Below are 15,037 nucleotides of genomic sequence, written 5' to 3' on the forward strand. Positions count from 1 at the left end.
CCTTAATAATATCTTTGGAAGTTTTGTATATTTTAAATTTATGTAATTTAAAATTTTTTGAGCAAATGCTTTCCTTAGATTTATTCTCTGTAATGCATATTTCCATGCAAGAGCACATCACAAGTTTCAAAATATTAAAACAACAAAGGTTTTTGCATGGATTTTGCTTAAAATCACCCTGATGACAAAATAATCTGGGCTCCAAAGCTTTTAAAATATTTTCACAATCAGAAAATAGCACTGCGGGTTTATTTTTAATAAACTTTCATGCAAGTAATTAGTGGTTTGTTGCAGGATTAATGCAATAATATATTATGAAACTTTAAGCAACAAAGAAGGCACTGTAATATGTTACAAAAGCAAAACTCTTCAGGGCAAATAACATAATAAAGCACTGCTGACACCAGTTCCATTCTGCATCATTGTATTGTTTGATCCCTCCATTGCCTTTGCATTGTAAATTACAATTTCTTCCACTTAAAAACTGGGATGACAAACAATTGTTTTTGTCCCATTCTTAGTAAGCTTCATTCTCTTTCAATGAATTTCAGTTCTTTACTTTGTGTTGCCATTGATAACAGCTGAATAAACATTTTAGTTTACCTCATCTAAACTTCTACCACCTTAACCTGTCCTTTTATTGCTAAATTGATCCATCATCTCCCTCAATCGATTTTCATCTGATAAATCAATGCCTTTGTCACATTAAAAAAACCTTGACTTATTCAAATTTCCTCATCACTTTTTCCCCCTCCATCTCTCTAATCTTGCTCCACCCCATAACTGCCCCAGACCTCAACCATTTGTGCATCCCTAACTCCTTTCATTTTCAACATTGACAGCTTTGTGTTCAGCTATCTAGGTTCTGAGGTCAGGGATACAAACTCTCAGACTTCCCCTCTCTTCTTTAAAATCAAATTAATTATTTCATCATGGTTTCAGTCACCTCTTCTAAAATCACCTTCTTTCATAGGATGTCAATTCTTGTCTGATTATGTTTTTAAGCAGTGCTGTGGGATATTTATCTACACTAAAGCTGCAGTATAAATGTGTAGTCATTTGTAAGTAATGAATCATATCACTCACTGAATGGAATTGACCATAAATAACATCTTTTTCTGCATGTTTAATTCAGACTTCTAGAACTGGAACAAAGTGGTGAACTGGATGCCCTAAAACAGAAATGGTGGCCCAAAGTTGGGAAATGTGATCTGCAAAGTCACATTAAGACACATGGGAAAGGAGGCCCGATGGATCTGCAAAACTTTGCTGGAGCATTCGGTTTTCTTGCTTTGGGTGTTATTTTGGCTTTCATCGCTGCTGTGGTCGAAATTTGGTGGAAAGGTGAAAAGAAATCAGACTCTCCTAGAGAGGTAATACTTATAACTCAGATCTCTCAGAAGTCTAGGTTTTCTGCTCCAACAAACTCCAAAGATTTAAGCAAATGTTGACATGAAAGTTCTTACTCTTATGGTACATTGTTATTTAATTTTAATTTTATTCTTATATTGATTGGTCATCCATTTAATTATCTTTTAAAAAACACTTGTTGAAGACGACAAGTTCCCTCCAAGCTACGTGCAATCCTGACTTGCAACTATCTCTCCCTGGAATTCCCTATGTCTAGCTAAACTCTGTTGAACTGCAGAAATTCAAGAAAGTAGCTCACCACCACCTTCTCAAGGGCAATTAGTAATAGGCAATACATTCTATCTCAACAATGATATTCATATCCCACAAGCAATTAAATAAAACATATCATCCTTTCGTTTTTCAAGATACATCTGTTTTAGGAGAGTTCTTATTTTAAGACAGTAATTCTACTGAAATCCTTTGAAATGTTAATGAATTTGATATCATAGAGAGGCTAAAATACAAGGCTAAAATGAAAGAAGTACCAAACTGTCTTTAATTATTTTGATATTAGTACAGTTTCATCACATTATTGAACACATTAATATCCACAACATCTTTCTATGCAAAGATAAATTATTTTAAAACTTATTCCGACGAGTTGATAAAGTTGGAAAGTGTGGTGATGGTTTTTGTCCACTCAAAATATTAAAAAACAATGAGGAAAGCAATTGGAAACTACTGCAGGTACTTTCTCTATTAAGTACTCAAAAGTAACTTTGTGTTAAGGCTTTCCTTAAAAGCACAATTGGTTGAATTGACGGCAAGATCCAGTTATATGGATCAATATACTAATGATGAATAGTTTTGGGAGCATATTACACAAAAGTAGTTTTATAACTCAGGTACTAGATCTCTATAATTTATTCATAATCAACTTGTTTTTGAAAACTCTTGGTTGGCTCATATAATCTACTCACTGGAGGTTAGACGAATGAGAGGTGATCTCATTGAAGCATATCGGATCCTTAAGAAACTTGACACAGTAAAATGCTGAGAGGATTTTTCCCTTCATGAGAGAGTCGAGGACAGAGAATAGAGTCTCAAACTAAAGGGGTGCCAATTTAAACCTGAAATGAGAAAAAATGTCTTGTCTTGGAGGGTTGTAAGTCTTAGAACTCATTGCCACAGAGAGCTGTCAAGGTAGAGTCCTCAAATATATTTAAGGCTGATATAACTGATTTAAGTTTTGATCAGTAGGGGAATCAAGGGTTACGGGGAAAGTGCTGGAAAGGAAATGTGGGGAATGTCAGATCAGCTTTGAACCTATTGAATGGTTGAGCAGGTTCGAGGGACCAATTGGCTTACCCTTGATTTTATTTTCTATGGTCTAATAGTCTTAATTTCAGTTGAGTTAGATGTCATTATATGCTGCATCAAGTTTTTAATTTGTTTATCCATGAAAGTGAAGAGGAACATTTGTAAGCTTAACTCTCTACCGCCTCCTATTTTCAGCTGTTAGGACTCTCTATTCTTTCTTTATATTCTCCACCCTTAGTTTACTAAAGATTCTTCCACTTAATTTTTTTTTTGCTAGTTTAGATAATGAATACTATTATGTAATTTCTATTAATCAGAGTACAACTTGTTTGAAAAATGAGATTGCTAAGTTAAATTCTATCCCTTCTGGATGCATTTTATTCATAGAATCATAGAATTTTACAGAAGGAGGCCATTCAGCTCACTGTATCTATACCAGCTCCTGAAATGATTCCCAGCTAGTCACATTCTTCAGCCTATCTCCATAGGCTTCAAAATTCATCACTTCTAAATATATATTAAGCACCACCTAAGAAATTCACATCCACCATTCTCCTGTGCAGTACATTCCAAATCCTAACAACTCTTTGTTTCACCTCAAATCACTCCTTGCTCTCTTGCTGATAATCTTGAAATGGTGACCACAAAGTTACTAACGTGCCAACTAGTGGAAATAAAACATTCTTCTTTACCCTATCAAAACTGTTCATGACTTTGAAAACTTTAATAAGGTAACTTCTTAATCTTCTCTGATCCCAAGAGAATAAGCCCAATTTCACTAATCTTTCCTTGTATCTAAAATCCCTCATTGCTGGTATCATTCTAGTGAATCACCTTTGAAAACCCTCCAGGGCTACGTCATAAGACATATTGTCTTCCAATTTGTTTCTAATTATTGATGACATTTGTTTTTCAATTAAGCAAATTGGATTAATGAGTGTGAATTTCTCTGATATGACTTAATTACCCATAGAAATAGCAAAAATGAATCTAATTATACCTGAAAGGTTGGCTGTTTTCACCCCAGCTTAAAGTTTTAAACTTCACCCTCACTTTGCACACCCGACATTTTTTTTTCGTGTGACACCCTTTAACTAGTGAGGTGAGCCCTCCGTCCAATTGCAGTAAGAAATCCTGTCTCCTCTTATCTAGGCCAGCAGCTCTGTGCAACATCAGGATTGGTGGCTAATGCCAGAATTGCAAAAGGCACAGGAGGAAGAACCCCATTCCCAGGTAGGTTTGGGCTCTCATTTAGGCCGGGCTGGCATGTCCAAGCAAGGAAGGTGGAGGGACATGTTGGACAAAGAAAGGGAGAAAGTTGCCGTGGGAAGGCAACATTGAAGGCCTGACTTGGTCTGCACTTGTCAGAACCTGCACAATTGGTAAAATCATGGCATAGCTGGGTAGGTAGGCTGGTGGTGAGTACTGCACTGATGGTCTGACACTCCTGTTTACAGGTGGAACCCTGCTTTCCTCCCTATGGTTGGTCCATAATATTAAGCCCTCTATTTGGTAGTTTTGCAGTCCACAGAATCTCCTCACTGAAGAATTATTTTCTCAACTGGATTTCTATTTCCATATTAACCTTTCTTATTTCTTGAAGGACTGAAAGATACAGTTCACTGATTCTGGGGTATACTGACAGACTTTCAGTATTTTCAACATATTTAAAGCCACGGTTTTACTAACCTCAAACCTTCATGATGTATGCAATATTTATTTAATGTTGAAACAGTGGGTGGAATTCTCTGGTTCTCGAGGATGCATGAATAAATATGGCCGGGGGACTTAATTTTGTGAGAGTCACAAATTCTGAATCTTAATGTCAGGGTAAACTTTAGCAATCAATTTATCTGACCATAACCCACCTGATTGCAGGTGCCAGGAAGCCTATATGAATGTATTTGCACCTCATTGTAAATACAACTAATTGGAATGAAGTGCTCTTCCAGTTAGGATCTGTCCAATAGAGAAATTCATGCCTCTAGATATTCAACTGCATATAAGGTGCATGTGTGTTGAGATTCACTTGACACTCATCTGTACCTTCACCATCCTATGACTGGCGTAGTTTCAATCATTTACCTTCTATCCCTCCAACAGAATGACATTCTTCACCTCTCAGTAGTGTATGACCAATTTCCAATTAAGAGAGTATTTTTCCCGGTGATTCCAGCAAAGGGAAATATCCTTCCTTTATGCCCCCAGAATCTCTCTTACTCCTATGTTACAACCACTATTACATGAGCCCTTATAAAACTGAACTTTATCCATCTGAAGTTCAATGCCATGTCTTAGTAAATTGTTTGTACTGCGGGAGTAAACTGCATTTTATGGACTCTCCCAAACAAAGTCTGAAAATGTTCTGCACCATACATTTAACTTTAGAATCATTTCCTCTTTTCGAAAACTATGTGAACTCCACATATGTTTAACTGTTTCATTGATTATTTCAAATTACTTTAATTTTTTTTTGTTTTGTCTTTCCTCTGTATGCAGGAGGACAATGAAATCGAAATTGACCAGTTCCAGAAACAAACAGATGATTTCTCTAAAGTCGATGAGAGCTCTCTTAAATTTTCACCATCATTTGTAGACTTGAATTCATTTGAACTATCTATAATGCCAACTGGTGAAAATCAGGAACAATATGGTGATTTCAGGAACACTCATTTAACAATGTCAACCTTCATACCTGACCAGATGCGGAGGACAAGCACATGTAGCTTATCAGCTAAGACTTCATCTGGATTGCCACTGAGTGGCATAGCTGGTCAACAAACTGCACAATATGTATGCACATCACAAAATGAGAGAGATTCGAGCAGCCCTTCTTCCTTCCTCTGATCCTAACTAAGTGCAGCCAAAAGAAATGTGAGTTTCTGAATATTGTAAGTGAACATCTTTGCAGAAGAATTTGCCATGTGCAGTTGTAAATCTTGCTGGATTGATCTGATTGCATTGTTCAGAAAATTAATAATAATGTGCATGTTCTACTTGATCCCACACAATTCTTAAAGGAGTAGAACTCTCATATTGTTATAGTCAATTTGTCATTTAATTTTACAATGTATGAATGTATAGATTTTTACCCCAGGTTTAGTTACATCCTTCTCTTTATTTTTCATTTCATCCTATCCTACAAACCATTTACAGCTCAGAAAGAGTGGACAGATGACCTTCTTAGACCTCCACCAATACCACTGTAATCTTGACCATCAAGATACATGCAAAAGCAAAGGGAAATATTACCTGCTGAGGAAGTGCCTAATCTCCAACTCATCTTTCAATATTAAGTAGACTTTGTCAATAAGCAGTATTTGCCAAAAAATGAAGTCAAGGTATTAAAAATTAAATAAATAAAATCAAAGAAAATATGAAGATAGGAGGAATAGATAACATTCAGAAAGATGCTGTCTTAATATCAGAACTAATTATCACCTGAGACATTTGAGGTTATTGAGCTAGTAAGAGGGTATTCTCTTTGTGGCATAGTGGGAAAAGTTTTTATGTGGAGTTACATGTGCTGCTTAGTAACTTATGTCAATCTGAAATGCTTCAATCTAGAAAAATGTATATTACATTGGCTCGATAATGGTACAAAACGATGCACTTTAGAAAGGTAATAGAAACAGTGTTAAATTCATCCATTTTATAGCAACAAATAAATTCAAATATACATAGAATGACATTAATTTCACTGTATTATGAGTAAAATAAAATTGCAAAATCTATCGCTTATTATCAACTGACAGTACCTAATGAGGTGGTCATTTTTTTAGTCTGTATACTTTTTTGAGAATTTTTAGAAATTTTTTCTATGAAGCACAACTTAAGGTAATTAATTTATCTAGTGTATAATTTGCTGAAATTCTGCTCCTGTAAAAAAAGGTTTCCAAAATAATACATTTTTTTTTACCCATGCTCAAGATGTATAAGCAGCTCAATATTATGACTGAAGGTAAAATTACATGGACGAGCTAGGGAGCAGCATCCTTCTGAGTAAGAGATTAAATAAACTGTTTGATGAGTCAGTTGCATAATTCAGACACTTGAGCTATAATTTTACTCAAATCATTTACTGTCAATCTCCTTCTAAACTTCAAGTGATTTTTAAATGTACAATATTGAGTACATAAATAAACTAACCTCTAATGTTTGTTTCTGTCATGACCATTACAAGAGTAATCAAAAATAATGGCCCAGCAAGAAATGACTTGATGTATAACACTCCAATATTTAACTCAATTGAGCAGGTTCTAGCTTTGTAGCAATGGTAAAACAGTGTTCCAAATTCTTAACTTTTTTTATTTTTATTTTAATTACAGAAGTTACTATTAAAGAACATGATTTTGTCTGAGATAACCATTGGCTCCATCCTAACAAATTTTAATGACTGTTTTGGAATTCTAAACAAGCAACATGTTAACTTAACTGTAAGAATGCAAGATACAGCTGCTCAGTGTTCACAACTAGTAGTTGTTTACTATGAAAAGTTCAGAGATTTTTTAAAGCATTTGTAATGTCAGACATGGACAAATTTTGACCAAGCTGTGAGGTATGATATGAGGAGGATAGCATGTTTGACATCTCAAGGAAGCTAAATTTAATCAGAGGAATAAAGTTATAAAAAGTAACCAAAATAGAATACCAGTAATAGAGAAAACAATGGCACTGAACAGTGACAAAAATTAGAATCATATAGATTCCATGATAAGGTTTTAAGTGCGTTCTTCCAATTTCTCTCAGTTCAGATACCATCGCTTTCGATCAGAAAATTGCACATCAGTCCACTATTTAAGAGAGGTGAGAGAGGATGACATTGGATTTCAAAATTGTTGAGCTGAGAAGTAGTGTAGTGGACAGCGAAGCAGGTTACCTCAGAATGCAACAGGACCTTGATCAGATGGGTCGATGGGCAGAGTAGTGACAGATGGAGTTTAATCCAGATAAATGTGAGGTGCTATGTTTTGGTAGGGCAAATAAGGGCAGAACTTCACTTATGGTAAGGTCCTGGAGACTGTTGCTGAACAAAGAGACTTTGGAGTGCAGGTTCATAGTTCTTTAAAAGTAGAGTCACAGGCAGACAGGGCAGTGAAGAAGGCATTTGGTATGCTTGCCTTTATTGGTCAGTGCACTGAATATAGGAGTTCGGAAGTCATTGTCCTATACAGGACATTGGTTAGGTCACTTTTGGAATACTGCATTCAATTCTAGTCACCCTCCTAAGAAAAAATGTTGTTAAACTTTAAAAGGGTCAGAAAAGATTTACAAGGATGTTGCCAGGGTTGGAGAGTTGAGCAATAGGGAGAGGCTGAAGAGGCTGGGGTTATTTTCCCTGGAGTGACAGAGGCTGAAGGGTATCCTTACAGAAGTTTATAAAATCACAAAGGACATGGATAGGGTGAACAGACAAAAATCTTTTCCCAGAGTAGGGAAATCCAAAACTCAAGGGCACAGGTTCAAGGTGAGAGAGGAGAGGTTTAAAAGGGACTTAAGGGGCAACTTTTTCACACAGAGGATGATGATGAATGGAATGAGCTGCCAGAGGAAGTGGTAGAGACTGGTACAATCACAACATTGAAAAAGCGTCTCGATGGGTATATGAATAGGAAGGGTTTAGAGAGATATGGGCCAACTGTTGGTAAATGAGACTAGATCATTTTGAATATCTGGTCAGTTTGGATAAGTTGGACTAAAAAGTTTGTTTCCATATTATATATCTCTATGACTCTCATTTGTAACTGGAAAGTTAACAAGGGGACAATCTTTCATATACTACCACTTTCTTCCATTCCACAAGGCTTGCAGCACTATGGCAGTGCTATATAGTCTGTTACCTGCCTGGCCAATATGGCAAATGTCTTTGGTGTCAAAGGACAATACAATGTGAACCATATTGGTAATAACTGACAATGATGTATACCAACAGCATAATGCTGCTTTAAGCAAATGTTTCCATCCTGCAATGTATAATGTAAGTTAGAATAACTGAACACTTTGGAAAATTCCAGCTGATCAGAGACAGATTTATAAAAAAGTAGTTAATTTCTGATTAGTTTGATTTGTATATTTGAAGAGGTAAAGGATGTAGTGGATAAGAGAGTATCTAGGGATATTATTTATATGATATGGACATTAAAATATGCTAAATAAAGTCTCTCATAAGAGAAAGTTAACTGAAATTGAAGTTTATGGTATTAAAGACATATTTGGAAATATAATCACTGGCAAGAAACAGAAAGTAAGAGTATGGTCTCATCCTCTATCTGCAGGGTGTAACAAATGGTATCCTACCTGTTCTTGGACCCTAACACCCCATATGTATTAATGATTTAGATGATGTGATAGATAGCTACATAACAAGTTTGCCAATGACCAAGGTGACAATATTGTAAGTAGTATAGACAGAAGCATATTATGAAGAAATATTAATGATTTAAGTAAATTATTAGAAATGTTGCAAATGGATTTCAATGTGGAAGAATCGGAAATCATTGTTTTAATTTAACTGCTGCAGTATGACTATCATTCTGGTCATTCTAATGGACTCAACCAAGGATAATCTTAAATTGTAGTGGCTAGTATTATATAAGGTAATCCAGCATTTTCTAAATAGACCTTTGCATGCCTTCTATTTACCCTCTAATCCCCATTTTTTAGTTCTCCAGATATAAAGCCTAGCATTTCATTTGTCTTTTTAATGTATTATGTACTTGTCCATCACATTTTAATGATGTCTTCACATGAAGTTCCTACTCGTTTAGTTTTTTGCTATTTCTAGCTTTTCATCATTTAGGATTTATTCCAGGTCAGTATTTTCAGGTCCAAAGTGGATTCCTTCTCACCTGCTGACATTGAAACCTATTTCCCCATAAATGTATGAATTTCTCCTTCTAATGTTATACTTCAATGTAAACAGTTTATAATGTCACTTAACTTTGTATCATCAGCAGTTTGGATATATAGCTCTTCATTCCATCACCTTTGCTATTAATAAATATGAGTAATGGAGTGCCCTATAATTTACAAACTTAAGGGCTGAGATTATCAAAATTGACAAGATATTAAAGGGAACTGATAGGCTACGTAGAGGATAGCTATTTCTGCTGATTATGGAATCTAAAACTAAGGGACAAAGCCGAAGAATTCAAGCCAGAATTTCAGCAGCAAAGTTAGGAAAGATGTCTACACACAAAAGGTTGTTAGGAAGTTGCAACTCTTTCCCACAAATAGTAGCTAATGCTAAACCAATAATTCATACTAAATTTGAAATTATATAAATTTTTGATATCTAAAGGTTATGAGAGACATGGGGCCAAGCAGGTGTAAGGAATAATTTATAGATCAACTATAATCTCACTGAATGGTAGAACAGATTCTATTTGGTAAATTGACTCCGCCCTTTCCTATGTTTCTTTATGTGACTGATATATTTTCAGATATTAATGAAACTCCAACCTGTGTGACAAAATCTATATATTAATTTCAAATTACTGGGACAAGTAATTGACATGTGTAGAAAACTCATGTTAATTTGCAAACTAATTTTCTGGCAACTCCCTTGGAAGTGATGTGAGGAAAATCTTTGTAACATTTCAGCAAACACAAATACTTGGAAGTGTAAATGAAGAATTAAGCTTCATTGATTTGTAACATGTTCAAATCGTTATATTGCTTGTAGGTAATAAATATAGACAGCACAATGGAATTTTTGTTTGAAACAATTAATTTCATTTACCTTCTCCAAAGAGTGAATCTGTGAGAAGTAATTGCAAAGATATTAGGAATATGTAATGTTAACATGCTCATTTTGTGATGTTTTCATTTTTTGAGAGGCCTACAGAATCATTGTGTGAAATTTAGCATCTCTTAGAATGTTGTGCTACTGCTGTAAGACTATGAGATTGCATTTGATAAAATACCTGATCTGAAATTGTTGTTGCATATATGGATGTGAAACCAATGCCGTATGGACTAGAGAAGAGTACAACAGTGCCCTAACAGCTTAGTTATGTTATTAGGACACCTTTCCATAATGCTGATAAGCAGTTTTGTTCTCTTTTCATATTTGTGTTACTGTATGCCCAATTAGTGAACTGTTCTTATTATTGCCTTTTATGTGCTTTCAAATTTCTCCTTGTGTAATTTAAATAACATCTTTTATTACACTTTCCTGGCATGTGTTTGCCTCTGACTATCACAAGAATCTGTTATAAATGCCTTTTAAATGAAGAACTTGTGTCATTAACATTTATCTGTTGCATTTTTGATTTCCACTATTTTTGTTCTTTATTTCAAAATATTTGCGTCACATCTCACCTAAAGCCAATAATGTTCACGCTGAAAAAAAGAAAGCAACCTTTGGAGAGGGGAAAAACAGCCCATTTCTTAACATTAACATTAAATTATATGTAGAAAATACCATCACGAATGAACAGCACAGACTGAGCACTAATTTGAATGAATTAAAATTACATCCAACATTCAGTTTACATTCATTGCAATTATTTTAAATAATATTCAGTCAAAAAGTGTGGTGTTGGAAAAGCACAGCCAGTTAGGCAGCATCTGAGGAGCAAGAAAGTCAATGTTTCAAGCATGAGCTCTTCATCAGGAGTGCCCAAGGGGGCTAAGAGATAAATCGGAGGGTGGGTGGGGCTGGGGGAAGATTTTAAATAATATCCACATTATTATTCACATCATATATCAAGCTACTTTTGCTACTTTTTCTCTTCTTGCATTATACAGTACTGATTTGAAATTAACACATGATATTATAGTCTTCTTAAAAATGTAATGAAGAGCATTACATTTATAATGAATTACTGAACATAGTTCCGAAATACAGAGCTGATTTGCTAAAATGCCCTGGAAAATTATGAATTAATTTGGTTATATTTATATTTTATTTACATTCTCATAATTATTAGAATTATATGCACCACTGTAGCCCATATCACAATGCCACAAGATATATATTGCTTAAATCAAGTCAATAACATGTGAGTATGGAGTGTTTGTATACTTTTCTTGATGTGCATTGCATAAATGACCAAGTTGGTTAGACATGTTCAAGTCAAAAAAAGTGTCTATTAAGCTATATCAAACATAATATAAATCTGTTCAAAGTCTGTGAGAAGATTTGTAGCTCAGGTGCTCATTGTTGTGGTTCTGTTCGCCGAGCTGAGAATTTGTGTTGCAGACGTTTCGTTCCCTGTCTAGGTGACATTCTCAGTACTTGGGAACCTCCTGTGAAGAGCTTCTGTGATCTTTCCTCCGGTATTTGTAGGAGGAATGCCGGAGGAAAGATCACAGAAGCGCTTCACAGGAGGCTCCCAAGCACTGAGGATGTCACCTAGACAGGGGACGAAATGTCTGCAACACAAATTCCCAGCTCGGCGAACAGAACCACAACAGAATAGAAATCTCTGCTATCCAACAAACTGAAAGATATAAAAATAAAGAAGTATATCTCTTTATAAGATATCAAATGTGAAATTTTAACAAATTAACTATAATGGATGTCCTTTCTAATTCCATCGTATAAGCACTCTACTTCAACAAAAACTGCATATAGATAAGATACTCTCTATTGTACTGTTATCTATATGGAAGATATTTTAATGACTAATTGCCAGCTCTATCCATCAAATATTTTACAATATGTGCTGAAAAATCATGCAAGTGAATCAACCAAGTCACTCTTCATCAGATTCTCGTGAAAACTTACAATGCCTAGCCAAGTTCAGAAGACTATTAACTTTCAGTTTTCTTAATTGGTAGCATGTATAGCAGCAGAAAGAGAATGGAATCTTAAATATATGAATAAAAACATGTCATTGCAAGGGTTCCTGAGGATAGTCTCCTAGGCTAAAGAGTGTGTTCTCAATGACCTCCCTTCCTGCATAAAGTCAGATGTAGATAAATTTGCTAAAGATTTCACAATGTTCAGCACAATTTATAACTCTTGATGTGCAGCTCTCTGTGTCAATAATGCAACAAGATTTGGATAGCATTCAGGCTTGGACTGATGACTGGCAGTAATATCTTCACCACACAAGTGCCTGGCAAGGTCTTTCATTGACATTTGAGATTGTTAACATTGCTAAAGACACCACCATCAACATCCTTATCATTGGTCAACATTTTAACTGAAGCAGCCATATAAATAATAAGAGCACATAGGACTTTGGGAATTCTGAGCAATGAATTCACTTCCTCACTTTGCAAAGCTACAAGGCACAAGTCAGGAAGTTGATAGAATATGTTCTACTTGCTTGGATGAGTGTAACTTCAACAACATTTCCCAAGCTCAACACCATTTTAAAAAAGCCACCCACTTGATTGGTGTCTCATCTACTAACATATACATTTATTCCATTCACCACCAATGCACAGATAGCAGTGTGTATCATTAACAAGTTGAAGTACAGCAACTTGCTAGGCTTCTTTCAATAATATCTTCCAAACTTGTAATCTCTACCACCTTAACAGACTAAGATAATAGAGACATGGTAACATCCACACTTGCAAGTTCCCCAACAAACAACACACAATCTGAAATTAGAACTTTAGTACCTTTCCTTCACTGTCACTGGATTAAAATCATCAAACTTTATTCCTGACATTAGGTGGTTGTTCCTATACCAGATGGCCTGCAGAGATTGAAAAGGTGCGTTCACAAAATATTTCTCTTTCCATCCTGTTTTGATCTCCCATGTGAGAAAGAATGTTCTTTTGCTTATGGGAGGGAATGTAGCAAAAATTTATCAGGAATAATTCTTGAAATGGAAGGATTGACATATGAAGAGAAATAGGAACTCCTTCCCAATCACACCCCTCACTTGAGGTGCAGTAAACCTCAGGTTAAAACATTGAAAGTTCTGTATCGTCTAGTGAAACTATGGAGACTTTATTTTATTTTAATACTAGAGATCCACAATACATTACATGATTCTTCAGCCCATTGCATCTATGCTAGTCAAAAACAAGCATCTAACTATGCTAATCCCATTTTCTAGCACTTAGCCTATACCCTTTTATGCCTTGGCATTCAAGTACACATCTAAATACTTTTTAAATGTTATGAGGGTTTCTGCTATTACCACCTATGCAGACAGTGAGTTCCAGGTTCCCACCATATACAGGGTAAAAAAGATTTTCCTCACATCTCCTCTAAACCTTGTTGTCCACATCTTAAATCTATGCTTCCGGTCATTAATCCCTCCATCAAGGGGAAATGTTTCTCCCTGCCTTCCCTATCTATGCCTATCATACTTTATACATCTCAATCATGTCCCTCTCAATCTCCTCTGCTATAAGGAAAACAACCTCAGTCTATCCGATCTTTTTTCATAACTGAGACTCTCCAGCCCTATTACATCCCTGTAATTTCATCCGCACCCTTTCCAGTGCGACTCCATCCCTCCTATAATGTTGATTCCAGAACTGCATGCAATACCCTAGCTGTGGCCTAAACAACATTTCATGCATTTACATTTACATTAATGTTCCAGTGGAACCTCCATGCTGTTAAACGCTCTGCCTCAACTAATAAAGGCAAGTATAACATATACCTTTTAAACCACATTAACTACCTGTCTGCTATCTTAAGCAATTGTTGGTGCTTTCAAGGGTCCTGTATCTCTATTCATCATGTATCTCCTTTCATTGTTTGACCTTGTGTGTCACCTCACATTTATCCAGATTGAATTCTATTTGACACTGATGAATCCATTTGACCAGCCTGAGTATGTCCTCCTAATTAAGTTTATCCTTCTTACTATTTGCCATCCCTCAAACTTTTGTATCAACTATCCTACATTGAAGTCTAAATCATTTACAAAAACCACAAACAGTAAGGGCCCCAAACCTGCCCCCTGTGGGACCCCACTGAACACAAATTCAGAAAGAAACCCTCAACCATCACCCTTTGCGTCCAGCCACTCGCCAATCCAATTTGCCCAATATCCTGAGGTTCCATGGGTTCTCACCATTGCTATTAGTTTCCCATTCAGGACTTTATCAAAAACCTTGTTGAAGTCCAAGTAGACTATGTTAAATGCATTGCCCTCATGTAAGTACCTGGTCAGCTCTTAGAAAAATTCACTCAAGCTGGTCAGATATGATATCTCCTTAATAAAACCATTCTGCCTGTTCTTCAAAGCACTGTCCTCATGACCTGTCCTACCTGCTAATGTCCCTTCCCACCGACCTGCTCCACCCTCCCCTCCAACCTATCACCTCCATCCCCACCCTCATTCACCTATTGTACTCTTTGCTACCTTCTCCCCAGCCTCCCCCCCTCCCCCAACCCCACCCCCATTTATCTCTCCACCCTGGAAGCTTCTTGCCTCCATTC

General features: G+C 35.9%; 1 protein-coding gene across 4 annotated transcripts in view; it reads left to right on the plus strand.

The window, feature by feature from the left end:
• The window catches only part of LOC140492110 (glutamate receptor ionotropic, delta-2-like), a 546,695-nt gene extending 535,804 nt beyond the window's left edge, over nt 1-10,891 (plus strand). Inside the window, exons 15-18 of one of the 4 annotated variants that reach the window (XM_072590873.1) lie at nt 1,136-1,373; nt 3,826-3,906; nt 5,173-5,564; nt 5,830-10,891. In XM_072590873.1, the coding sequence (XP_072446974.1) occupies nt 1,136-1,373; nt 3,826-3,906; nt 5,173-5,520 (667 nt within the window). In that variant the 3' untranslated portion in view covers nt 5,521-5,564; nt 5,830-10,891. Of the gene's footprint in view, nt 1-1,135; nt 1,374-3,825; nt 3,907-5,172 lie in introns of all 4 variants that reach the window. The other 3 variants (XM_072590872.1, XM_072590871.1, XM_072590874.1) reach the window with 3 other exon arrangements.
• Nucleotides 10,892-15,037: the final 4,146 nt, after the last annotated feature.

The sequence above is a fragment of the Chiloscyllium punctatum genome, chromosome 20 (assembly GCF_047496795.1).
Source record: "Chiloscyllium punctatum isolate Juve2018m chromosome 20, sChiPun1.3, whole genome shotgun sequence".
Taxonomy (NCBI): Eukaryota; Metazoa; Chordata; class Chondrichthyes; order Orectolobiformes; family Hemiscylliidae; genus Chiloscyllium; species Chiloscyllium punctatum.